This window comes from Rana temporaria, chromosome 3, assembly GCF_905171775.1.
Source record: "Rana temporaria chromosome 3, aRanTem1.1, whole genome shotgun sequence".
In the NCBI taxonomy this organism is placed as follows: domain Eukaryota; kingdom Metazoa; phylum Chordata; class Amphibia; order Anura; family Ranidae; genus Rana; species Rana temporaria.
Window position 1 is genome coordinate 467,531,675 of NC_053491.1, and position 12,839 is coordinate 467,544,513.

General features: G+C 46.5%; 1 protein-coding gene across 2 annotated transcripts; it reads left to right on the plus strand.

The window, feature by feature from the left end:
• The first annotated feature begins 722 nt into the window (after window positions 1-722).
• On the plus strand, window positions 723-12,478 carry LOC120933601 (zona pellucida sperm-binding protein 3-like). Of its 2 annotated transcripts, none has more exons than XM_040346891.1 (8): window positions 723-1,236; window positions 1,735-1,847; window positions 7,764-7,867; window positions 7,942-8,119; window positions 8,206-8,326; window positions 8,409-8,500; window positions 11,136-11,269; window positions 12,233-12,478. In XM_040346891.1, the coding sequence occupies exons 1-8, from the start codon at window positions 748-750 to the stop codon at window positions 12,460-12,462; spliced, it is 1,461 nt and encodes a 486-aa protein (XP_040202825.1). In that variant the 5' UTR covers window positions 723-747; the 3' UTR covers window positions 12,463-12,478. The 2 variants fall into 2 exon arrangements, with proteins under 2 accessions (XP_040202825.1, XP_040202826.1); XM_040346892.1 differs by having other exon boundaries at window positions 12,245-12,478.
• The last annotated feature ends 361 nt before the right edge of the window (window positions 12,479-12,839 follow it).

Below are 12,839 nucleotides of genomic sequence, written 5' to 3' on the forward strand. Positions count from 1 at the left end.
GTGAACAGGAACAAAGTTGGAAACTATGGATTCTGATCTCACTGTTGGAGCGCCGAGAACATAAAAAAAAAAAACATGACTAACTCAGCCTACCAGTCTCCACTGTGACTAAAATATCAGTTTTTGGTGGACTGACTTTTTGAGGTGACAACAATCAATAGGACCTTGCAGGAGAACAAGATCTAAGCAGATCCCAGAGATATAGGAGAGTTTACAAACCCAATCCTGCCAACAACATCGCTGGATGAAAGTCACTAGGACTAGCAAATGATCACCATTTGCATTAAACACGCCCCCAAATATAAAGCCTTGAAATATATCGCCCCCTATGGTATAGCTACACTGGTGGTATTCAGTAGCATCTTGTAGCTTTCAATTGCACATGATTGAAACATTGATCAGTCATGTGAGATTATGCTAATGCATGTTGGTTGTAAAGTGTACTCCATGGAGAGACATTTGTATCATCAGTTTTTTGATCACTTGCTACTCCTAGTGATTAATCCATAACAAATATAGTAGCGGGACTAAGCTACTGAAATTCTCCTGTATAGCTCCACTCAAATGAGGCGGCTGTCAGCAAGTGGTTAACTGTCTCAACATCAAGAGATCAACCATGTTTTTTTGAGGAAGCCATTTGGGTGTGGTGATGATTTGCCCCAGCTGGGGGTATTAGTGACTGGTGGGAGGGGTATAAAGGGAAGCTTTGTCTTCCTGCCTCATTGTGCTGTTGGTTTTGCAGGCAGGATGGGTCTAGGAGTGAGGAGCTACTGTAGTTGGCTGTTGCTTTTGGCCCTGGTTTATGGTCCAGGGTTTGGATGTAGTGGGGATGGAGCCTTGGTGAGACATAGGCGCCAATCAGACTGGTGGAGGAATAACCAGCGGGTTGTACCTGGCCAGAGCCAGCGGTCTTCTAGAGGGGGTTCTGGAGGGACTAATGCAGTATATGGGTTCGGGGCTTCTAGAGGTGGGGCTCAGAGGGGTTCAACAGGTGGACGTGCTGGTGGGATGCTCCGCCAGCAGCCCCCGACTGTAATTTCATCTAGTTCCCCCATCAGTGTCCAGTGTGAAGAGGACCGCATGGTGGTCAGTGTCATGATGGATTTTTATGGGAATGGAAAGCTGGTGAAATCTTCTGATCTGAGCCTGGGACCCCAAGGCTGCAAGCCGAACACCCAAAGTGCTGATGAAGTTATCTTCCAGATTAGTCTCCAGGACTGTGGCAACACTGTGCAGGTAATCCTCCACACTTAACCCACTTATTTTATTTCTAACTGTATTTGCTTCAGTAAACTAAAACCTGGTTGCTATGGGTTATTGCACTTTGCAGTGCCGTCTTAAGGTGTGTGTGTGTGTTCAGAATTTTTTTTTTTTTAAGCAAAAAAGTGTTCAGAATGGATGTTCAGAGGCATTTCAAATGCTTGTAATGGCGGTAACTTTTAGTCACGTTTTGTTTACAGGATTTTTTTTTTTTTTTTTCTTTCAGGATTTTTAGAACCTGAAATGATTTTAAAGCAGACCTGTTGGAGTTCTCTGAAAATGAATTACGTGGCTGTTCTGAGTTGCTAGCCTAAGTTTTTGAATTCTAAAAGATTAATCCTCATAAGCATGATGGTTGGGTGACTGGTCTTGGCTATGGGACACATCCATTGTTTCCCTTTCTAAACAATTGATGTGCCCTTTGTCTAACTCATGAGTATCACCGCAGTGTCTATAATCTGATCTTTTCTACAGATGATGCAAGACTGGGTGATCTATGCTACCAACTTGACCTACAGCCCAACCTCCTCCATTCCAATCATCAGAACCAACCCAGCCGTGGTCCCCATAATGTGCTACTACTACCGGTGAGTCTACACTAGGATGCAATGCAGGTCCTAACAATGCATCTTTCCTGGTAAATATCTTAAGGCAAAAACATTTCAACAGTGAACCCGCACCCCTGGTCAGGTTTTCTGCCTCTGTCCCAATTCAAGACATTCCCCTTCACTTCCTGTTTTGACAAATAAAACCGAGAATCTCTTCAATGACAAGTCACTGCAATTAGTGTGTCCATTGTGCTGATTGCCTCCTAGGCCCCTTTTACCACTCCAAAAATGTTTGGGGATTTCCCTTGGGTTCATTCCTGTTGGTAACTAATCTGCTTATTGGCTAAGGATGGGTTCAGATGTGTTTGGAAGACGCATGTGCAGAGCCCGCTAGGAAGTCGGCACTGCACAGGGCTAATCAGAAGCAGTGAGACATTGTCCGGATGTAGGGCTGCAGAGATCGGGAAATCTCACTGCTTGTGATCAGGGGCATCGGGGTGGGGGGGGGGGATGGAGCCCTGAATGTGACCCCAAATGCCCAGAGTCTCATAATTTCAGGTGTCCATTGTTGGCCCCGAGCGAGCAACAGGACTGATCTAATCCCAGGTGTGGCCCAATGCCATAGCAGGTCCTGCCTTCTAGAGCTTGTGCAACGCCTATGATGGACGTCCCACTGGTTCAATGGCGGGACATGTGATGTCTTTCAAAGGCGTGAATTGCAATGCGGCCACCGCGCCACATCAGTGCTCGGGCGGCTCTCCTCTCCTCCAGGCTTCTTGGCTCCTCCTCTGATGACTGGCTGTTGTAACACCATGGCGGAGGTAGGTCACGGCCCAGCCAAAAAAAAAAAGCCTGCACCACATACACCCCCCCCCCCCCCATTTCTGGCCTTGTAATTTGGACTAAAACCCCTCCTTTTTTTTCTTTTTTTTTTTTTTTTTAACACCACCTAGCCACACCCCTGCTTGAGGCTAGCGCTGTGCAGTGCTGAATTTCTGGCTCTGAACATGCCTGAGCTCATCCTTAATGGGGGGGGGGTACAGACAGGGGGGAAACACTGATGGGCCTCAAACCTTCTAAGCTATCAAACTTGTGGCCTATTCACTTATCAGTTGTGGGGTCAATGCCCCCCTACCAAATGGCTGAAGGCCGTGCACCACAACCCAGAGGTTTGGCTTAAATCTGATTTTTGGCTGGTTGTATTGGCAACCCATTTGGTTATACTTGTCTACCTTGACCACTGCTGGTGTCGTCCTGGTGAGAAAAATGTTATTCCAATAAACTTTAGTTGGTGTCCACGTGAGGTTTAGCCATTTCTTATTTTGTATTGGCAAACCATTTTGATACTAAAGTCTAAATGGGTCCATAAGTCTTTGCTTTTAGGTACAACTGAACTCCACTTTGGTCTGTACTGATGTAGGTATTTGTAGACATGTAGCCTGTACCTACAACTTGGCATCTCTACCGCAGTGATCAACAATGGCCTCTGTTGGGCAAAAGTGTGATAGTGAAAGGATCAGCATTGACAATGATGGGATACCATTAGGTGACCTCGTGGCTTAAGCAAACATCATGGCGGATTGCAGTGCTCAGTTGTCTATCTGGTTTCTCCACTTTCCTTGGTGTAAGAGTGACTATAGTAACCTGGGCTAGATGTTGAGGTAATATGAATCTGAGGATGGATATGCTTTTGCTCACTTGAATTTAGAAGTACAAGCTTCAGGGATGTTGTACTGAAACTGGCGTCACTATCTTGTGAGTTGCTTTCCAGCGAAAGGAAGGAGCCATTTTTGAACTACCATCCTTCATACTAGTTATGTCAGTAACTTGCTAGATGGCTGTTTCCAGGATGACAACCTGTAATCTGCAACTAAGTTGGCAATGGCAGCTACCATGATGCTGTTCTTTATGTTCCTTTTTAAAACCACTTAAACCACTTGCCTACAGGGCACTTACACCCCACTTCTGCCCATGCCATCTTTCAGCACTGTCACACTTTGAATGACAATTGTGTAGTCATGCAACACTGTACCCAAATTACATCTTTATCATTTTCTTAACACAAATAGTGTTTTCTTTTGGTGATATTCACTGCTGAGGGTTTAATTTATTTAAATCAAAAATTTGGTAAAATATTTTTGTCAGTAAATTTTATAAATAAGTAATTTTTTCTCCTTCACTGAGGTGGCATTGATGGGCAGCACTAACTGGAAATGATGGGCACTGATTACATGTTTGTCCCCATGCAAAAGATGCTGCTGATCAGCTATCCTCGCCACATGCTGTGAGGCGAGGAGCGCCGATTACTGGCATCTGTGTTTTACTAGTGACCGGCTGCGATTGGACACAGTCGATCGCATGGTTAAAGACCTGCAGCTATTTACAGAGATCGGTCGTGCCATGTCCTAGCAACACGGTGCAGTCGCGCTGCGTGCCGGTTTTGGAATGCCTTTGTGACGGTATCGGTATGATATCCCCGTCAACGTTCCCTTCTTCCCATAACGAAAATCACCCCAATATTCCACGAGGAGGGATATCCCTGGAATCGCCCAGAAAGCCACACATGAGACCAGCTTACTGCTTGAACAACACAGAGTTTTAATCATAAGAAACCAGAGCTTATATGTGGTTACAACTGTTACAATGACAAATCTCCGCCCCCCTCACACAGTGGGGGGTCTTCAATACAGCTCCTTTGAAATAAAGATATTTCTTTGAACTACTCAGTAGCTAGCCGGTTCGGCACCGCATATAGAGAGATAATTATCACAAGGAAGCAATCAGCATAATTAACACAAGCCACTTATCTAATCACAGTAACCAGTAAACACAGGGCTAGAACAATTAACATTTGAAACAGGGCTAGCTGCAGAAGAGTAATTACAATTAACAGCCTTAAACAAGCAGGGAGGATTAAACTGAAGCATATAGGTAAAAAGTCCGTCACAATGGCCCCCTTTTTTCTCCCTGCTCCGGCAAACCCGGTTGGACCTTCCCTGGTCCAGTAGGGTTGACGGGTTCAGAGCTTTAAGTCCGAGGTTAACTCCATTTGGCATGACTGACCTCCCTTGACAACTGCTCCCGACTCAGGTATGCCACCGGGTCGTCAGATCACACGCCGGTCAGTCCCCCAAGTCTTTGTGCGATCTGCAAAGTCACCAGAAGTCAGTGTGAAGACGGCGAATGGGTCTGTGCGCCACCATCTAGGTGTCCCACTATGGGAGGGGCAGGTTATGGCTCTGAAGTGACAGTCACAGGAGATTCATAAAAAGAAAAAGTTATATTTGTTGAAATGTTGTAGCACTGGTGCTCAGAGTCCGGGGGGGGGGGGGAGAGGGGACTCAGAGCCCCATAAGGTCAGCCACCCCCTGCTCCCTCCGCAGCCGCCGGTTCTCCTCTTTGAGCTTCTCCAGCTCCATCTCCAGTTCATGGAGCCTGGGGGGGTCAGCCCGCTGTGACCTCAGGTGGTTGTTCTCCTCCTCCATGCGGCTTATGCACTCCTCCAGCTCTATGTACTCACGGATCAGATCCTGCTTGCTCATGTCCTGCAGGCTCTCCACGTGGTCCTTCATCATCAGGAACTGGGTGGTGGTGTAAGGGGCCACCGGTGGGCCCTTGGCGAACATCTCGGCCCGCATCTGGGGCGCCCGCTGCGATTCCATCTCCTCCAGTCGCTTCTTCTCCTCCCAGGTCCGCTGGTTATATGACTTCCAGGACCTCTTCTTCTTGGAGGGTAGCTGGCGGTGCCTCTTTCTGCCCAGCTCCCTCCAGGGCCCCTCCGGCTCATGGCTGTCGCCCATGACCAGCTGACAATGGTGTTCCCTGTTGTCCGTAATAACAGATTGTACCATGAGGGCTTCGTAAGGGGTGCCCAATGGTTCTTCCTGACCCAGCTCCTGGGGATCCCAAGCCGAGTCTACACAATGGGCTGCTGCTGGCGGGCGGTACCCAGGTTGAGACCAATTTGACCTGGTGTTGTCATTCATGGGGCAATTCTGCTTGAAGTGACCCAACTGTTTGCACCGGAAGCAGCGTTGTTCGTTGTCCTCCTGGCGTGGATAGCGAGGGCTAGATGTCATCGGTCTGTTAGGCGGTTGGTATCTAGCGGCTGGTGGGTGTGAGGGCGACGTTGGTTGTGGAGGTTGTACCCGTGGTGTGACCTGGTTTGTCTTGCGAGTATCCGCATATTCATCCGCCAACTTCGCGGCCTCTGGTAGAGTCATGGGCCTGCGATCTCTCACCCAATCTTTGACATCCGTCTGGATGTGATTGTAAAATTGCTCCAGGAGCATTAGTTGCAAAATGTCCTCTGCGGTGGTGGCCTGGCTGCTGTTAACCCAGTTAGAGGCCGACAGGGACAGCTGGCATGCCCATTCCGCGTAAGAGTCTTTCGTGGTTTTGCGTGAGTCCCTGAACTTCTGTCGGTGGGACTCTGGGGTTACTGCATAACGAGCCAGGAGCACTTCTTTAACCCGGGCGTAGCTATGGATATCCTGATCTGGCACGGTCCGGAAAGCATCAGAAGCTTTGCCTGACAGTTTGCCTGACAATATTGCAACCCACTCTCTTCTAGCTATTCGGTGCAGGTTACATTGTCGCTCAAAATCCGCCAGGAAGTTATCAATCTCACAGTCCTTTTCATCAAAAGCTTTAAAAGCGCTAAACGGAATCTTCCTTGTGTCTGCTGTGCTGTACTCACTGTTCGTAGAAGGTGCGGCTGCTTGTTGGACTGCTGCCAGTTTTAACTGTAGCTCTGCGTCCCTTATTTGTTTATCCTTCTGTAGTTCTGCGTCCCTTATTTCTTTAGCCTCCTGTAGCTCTGCGTCCCTTATTTCTTTAGCCTTCTGTAGCTCTGCGTCCCTTATTTCTTTAGCCTTCTGTAGCTCTGCGTCTCTTATTTGTTTATCCTTCTGTAGCTCTGCGTCCCTTATTTCTTTAGCCTTCTGTAGCTCTGCGTCTCTTATTTGTTTATCCTTCTGTAGCTCTGCGTCTCTTATTTGTTTGGCCTCCTCCGCTAACAGGTCCATCACTTTCAGCACCACATCCGGCGTTGGGTTCGGGCCGAACCACGCTAGCTTCTCTCTCATTAGCTTGTTGGTTGGTGACTCCTCCTGAATCACTGGTGTCTCCATCTCTTGTACTGCTGGCGTTGCTGCAATCCCGTCCTCCTGGTCTATCTCCATTGATTCTGCTATGATGACCCGCTTGGTTTTGTTGCTAGCAATCCTTCCACGAAACTTCCAGTAGTTCTTCCAGTGTCTGCTTGGAATCCGGGTGTAAAGGAGAGTAGAAGGGAAGATCCCGCCGCTGCCACCAATTTGTGACGGTATCGGTATGATATCCCCGTCAACGTTCCCTTCTTCCCATAACGAAAATCACCCCAATATTCCACGAGGAGGGATATCCCTGGAATCGCCCAGAAAGCCACACATGAGACCAGCTTACTGCTTGAACAACACAGAGTTTTAATCATAAGAAACCAGAGCTTATATGTGGTTACAACTGTTACAATGACAAATCTCCGCCCCCCTCACACAGTGGGGGGTCTTCAATACAGCTCCTTTGAAATAAAGATATTTCTTTGAACTACTCAGTAGCTAGCCGGTTCGGCACCGCATATAGAGAGATAATTATCACAAGGAAGCAATCAGCATAATTAACACAAGCCACTTATCTAATCACAGTAACCAGTAAACACAGGGCTAGAACAATTAACATTTGAAACAGGGCTAGCTGCAGAAGAGTAATTACAATTAACAGCCTTAAACAAGCAGGGAGGATTAAACTGAAGCATATAGGTAAAAAGTCCGTCACAGCCTTCATATGACGGCGTCCCAGAACAAGAGCCAAACAACCCCGCCATCCTTTGACAGCGGGCGGCAAGTGGTTATACGGTTAATATGGATCTCTGGAATTAACATGATTTCGTTACTGACACTCCTGTTCTCTGTATAGGCATGCCAATGTAAGCAGCAAAGCCATTGAGCCAACATGGGTTCCATTCAGCACCACAGTGTCCATAGAAGAGAGGCTGTCCTTCTCCTTGAGGCTAATGACTGGTGAGTTAAGAAAATAATTGGGAGGGGGGAGTGTTGTCTGAACTTTACAATGTAATCCCCTGTCTTGTCTATAGAGGACTGGAGTGGCCCTAGAAGTTCTCCCATCTATCAGCTTGGAGATATTCTCTACATAGAGGCCTCTGTGGACACTCAGAACCACGTTGGACTGATCCTGTATGTTGACCGATGTGTGACCACCATATCTCCTGATCCCACCTCTTCTCCTAATTATGGCCTCATTGAAGAAAATGGGTATGGGGTGTTTTTTTTTCCTGGTGGGGGTTGTGGGGTTGTTTGTTGCCATAATGACCCCACTCTTAACTGACCATTTTCTACAGCTGTCTAGTTGATGGAATGCAAGATGACTCCTCTTCAGCCTTCATCACCCCGAGGGTTGAGCCAGACAAGCTCCAGTTCACAGTGGATGCTTTCCGATTTCTAGGAAATGATGCCTCTCTGGTGAGGACAGTTTGCATTGACTGATACAGATGGGGGTGCCTTGTAAGAACTGATAACCTAATTTAAATACTTCCCAATCCAGATCTACATAACCTGTTACCTGAGAGCTGCTGCAACCACCCAGGTCCCTGATGCCATGAACAAGGCCTGTTCTTATAGCAAAGCCACACAAAGGTGAGATGGTAACCTGAAATGGTTGCTTGTTGTTCCATGGATTATTGCACACATTTCTCTGGCACTAGGCCTAGAACAATGACTTTGTGAACCAATAACATGGTGGCTTTCTGAAATAATGGGTATAAACAGCCGATTTTATGGGAAAATTGGCCAGCGATCATTTTACAAGATATGGAGAAAAACATCCATGGGCTAATGGTAATACCTGTTGCCAGCATGATCCATATAGTAGCATGTGTTTGCTTTTTAGGATAAACACCTTGGTGTTAGCACTTCCCAACAAGAGGATTGGAGCCGCCCCCACATGCACACTGGATGGTTTTAAAGCTGCAGGTTTTTTTTTTTTTTTTAATCTCCTGGCAGTGGGGGCAGTTGGTGATGGAATATTCAGAGTCCGTCAGTGCAGTTCCCTTCATATCAGTCCCCTATTTCAGTCATGCCCCCTTTTCTCTGTAATTGGTGCCCCTTTTACACTCTGCCTCCCTTGCAGTCCTAGCTTTGGCAGGGCAGAGACAGGTTTCAGCCTGGCCAACAGGGTCACCCACCTGGCCAACAATGTCCTCCTGTCGGGGGCAGGAGGAGCTGCAGATCAGGAGGAGAGGTTAATATGATCCAGAAGACAGCCATTGCCGCATGGCCTTAGGGGAGTGGTGACTGCAGTCAGGCCATGATCGCCACTTGCCTGCCACTCAGGGCCGAATTTGCTCTCCCTGCCACCCCAAGGCCAGGTTCCACAATGCACCCCCTCCCTGCCAACTGAACCCTCCCAATCAATGGAGAATGGCAACCGGAGGGGACAGGGGTGGCACGGTTAGTTCAAATATTTTTTTGTTTTGTTTTTGTATTTGTAGCTTGTCATTTACTTTATATATTTTTTTGTGTAATTTTCTTATTTTGAATATTTTTCTTATGCTTTACTTTTTAAATTTTTTTTTTTTTTTTTTTTTTTCTTCTTTTGGCAATAAAGTTCTCACACAAAAGAAAACCATTCCCTGTGTGATGGCAATTGGAGGTGACAGGTTCTCTTTATTGACCCTGTCACCTCCAAAACAGAAGTCCTAGCGCTGTGCTAGAACTCCTGTGAAGAGCACAGCTCACCCCTCTCACTGTACATCGGCGGCAGGGACAGGAGACAGACTCTGCAGCTGGGGGGAGGACGGAGGAGTCCCGAAGGCAGAGAAAGGTATGTGGGGGGAGGGTAGGACAGATGGCAGCACACATTTCACAAGTGATTTTGGTGACATCACCGCAATCACTTAGCGAGCGGATTCCCCCGCTCAATTCTCCCACACAGCAACTTACCGCCCTCAACTGTATGTTGCGGCAGTCGGGACTCCATGCCACTGCCGCCCCCTTGGCACCCTGCCGCCCCGAGGCCTGGCCTTGTGGGAAATTCCGGGCCTGCTGCCACTGTGCAGCCCAGTTATCAACAGGCCACAGACCAATAATGTTCTGGGTGTTGGAGACCCCTGCATTAGCTGCGTCTTAGGGCATGCAGCCATGTCTAGAAACAACCATTTGGACATGAGCTTCTTTTAGCTATTTATTATAATTGCCTATGCACTTCTTTCTGGATTGGGGAAGAGGGTTGGTAAAGCAAAATATATTTAGGAAAGGGCAAACCTGGGTAGGATGTTAAACCTGTGTTTCTCTACTACTTTGTCTTGCCAATGCTTGAAGGCAACTGCAGAAGCTAATGTTTTTAGGCAGACCTGTAATGTGGTCAATCAGAACAACATTTTGCTCGCTTCTTATTAGTGTAAAAACATACAGTAAGCCCAGTTTCAAGATTTAAAAAAATCACTCAGTTCCTTAACTGGCGATAAAAGGCATCTACAATGGTGTCAAATGGCTGCTGCCCCAAGTGTAGCTATTGGCCGATCTGCCAGTGAACTGCTGTGATGTGTATGCTGCTCCAAGTCCATCCACAGATGCCACGTGATCAAAACCTTGGAGATCACATGAACGTTGTAAAACATTCATCTGATTTCTAAATTGCTGCATCTGTAAATTCCAAGAGCAATATAAAGGAATAGTAGTGGTAAAAAAGCACTTGTGGGTTTAACCAATTTTTTTTTTTTTTTCTTTTGGAAAATTCTCGAAGGGAGTGTGGCAAGGGGTGTGTCCTATGCCTGCATACTTTTGCAGATAGGTGTCCCTCATTCCCATTTCAAAGTTGAGAGGTATGCATGCCTCATGGGGCTTTAATTTGAACTTCATTGTTCTAGCTGTGCTGGTTTCATATCCAATTTACTAGTTTCACTGCAAAAATCAGGTCCAGGAATTGTTGGATGGATAGATATATCTATCTTTTAGAAAATATCAGGTCTCTGTGCTACAGAGGTCATGCATTAACCTGTATAGTGCCATGTCTTGAGTACAAACTATAAGGAATGGGGAATCTTGTATTGCCAACACAAACTACATGATCTATGCACTCGTGAAAGTAAGGTTTATAATGCCTTTTAAAAAAAGCATATCTTTAGCACTTGTTGCTGTAGCTCAAGTGCACTATTGCATCTGGTAGGCATTGGCCCCATGAAGTTAACAAATGCTACTCTACAGCATTGGTTCACCAGAACTTCAAGTCTTGCTTCTAAATGTAGACTTGGCTAACAATTGTCTTCTCTAGTTGGTCTGCAGTTGAGGGCCCCAGCGGTATCTGCCAGTGTTGTGGTACAGGCACCTGCAGCAACCCTACTGCTCTGGTTTCTGGAGGAAGGGGCAGATTTGGAAGACCAAGAGGCAAGAGGGACGTCTTGGATGGTGAGTTACTAACTGGCAGCTGCTAGCTACAATGTTATGAATGTAGGTGATGTCTCCTAAAGAACATTAAGTGGTATTGGAGTAACTTTTGACATGACTTTCAAATTGTGCTGTAAAGAAAAGATGCGCTATTTACCTAAAATTATAAAGTCCATAATGAACATAAACAATGGGGGGGACTTAAACCAGAAAGGAAAAAAGACTCGCCATAGGGTGAAGATCAATTTGACATTCATTAAAAAATGTAATGCACAAGTGTAAAAAGGCCGGCTATAGTGTAAACTCCCATCCTTCCGGGATTCTAGCAGCACGGTGAGGTCGGCATGTCCCTTCTACCGACAAGTTTTGTCCCAAACTGAGGTGCTGGAGCATGGGGGGTGTGCTGACTTGCCACATTAAATGCCATATGCAAATGAAGCCCCACCTTGATCTGAAAGGGGGGTAGACTACAAATTTGCCATAATAGAGGGGGAGGGAAGCAAACTATCCCCTACTAGAATGGGGAATCCCCCCCCCAATTGCTCATACCACAACCTAGGAAGTTACCCATTAGTTTCATCCCAATTCTGTCCAATATTGACTGAAGGAACAACTTTAGGACTTAAGGGTCTAAAATGGGTGCTAAATTCTGTACATTTGTGTAAAGGCAGATTGTTGACTGCAAGTTCTTACATTTTTGCCATAGAGGGGGGGGGGGGGGTGTGTAACTATTACCTACTCTAACTAGAATAGGGGGGGGAAATCCCCCCCCCCCCCAACACTCCATACCACAACCTAGATAGTTAAGCATTAGTTTCATCCCAATTCTGTCCAATATTCACTGAAGGAACAATTTTAGTATATGAAGGTCTAAAATGGGTGCTAACTTTTGGAGATTTGTGTAAAAGCTAGATTGTTGACTGCAAGCTCTTAACCTGCATGGAATTGTACAGAAATGTGTCTATTGATCTCTCTTTTCTTAAGAACCCCACACAGAAGAGGGACAAACTGTGACCACTCTGGGACCTCTGCTTGTGATTGGACCTTCACAAAGGAATGTTGCGGCTGCAGTGACGAGGGAAGAGTCTGCCCCTGCGGAGCTCTGGGTGTTGGTGGCTGTCGGATGTCTTAGTCTTCTTGTTGTCATGGTGTGTGCAGTGTTCATTGGGAAATCTCTGAAAAAGCCACATTATGTGCTGTCTGTGAAAAAATAAACTCATTTAATCATCCTATTGATTTTAATGCTATGAGCTTGCGAGCCTGAAATGGACTTCTTACTATTGGTATAAAGGTATTTTCCTGGGTCCCTAGCTTTGTCTAACATGCTCAAAAGGCATATACCTGGTTCGATCGGCATCTTTGGCCTAAAGATGCTGTTGATAGTAGAGACAACCCCCTGACAATAACAATGGAGTCTGGGCATCTCCATAACGAGCATTAAATTAGCTGGGCGCTCATTACATCTAGGGCAGGCATGTCCAAAGTCCGGCCCGGGGGCCAATTGCGGGCCCCCTGTTGATTTAATATGGCCCCCCTGGGGATTTGGATATATATATTGTTTGTGGCCCCCAGGGCCACAAAAGATATATAC

What these genes read in the sequence shown, in the direction of transcription:
- LOC120933601 (XM_040346891.1), top strand. Translation starts at nt 748, where the DNA reads ATGGGTCTAGGAGTGAGGAGCTACTGTAGTTGGCTGTTGCTTTTGGCC. An exon ending in ACTGTGGCAACACTGTGCAG is followed by an intron (nt 1,237 to 1,734) that starts GTAATCCTCCAC and finishes TCTTTTCTACAG; the next exon opens with ATGATGCAAGACTGGGTGAT. An exon ending in TAGGAAATGATGCCTCTCTG is followed by an intron (nt 8,327 to 8,408) that starts GTGAGGACAGTT and finishes TTCCCAATCCAG; the next exon opens with ATCTACATAACCTGTTACCT.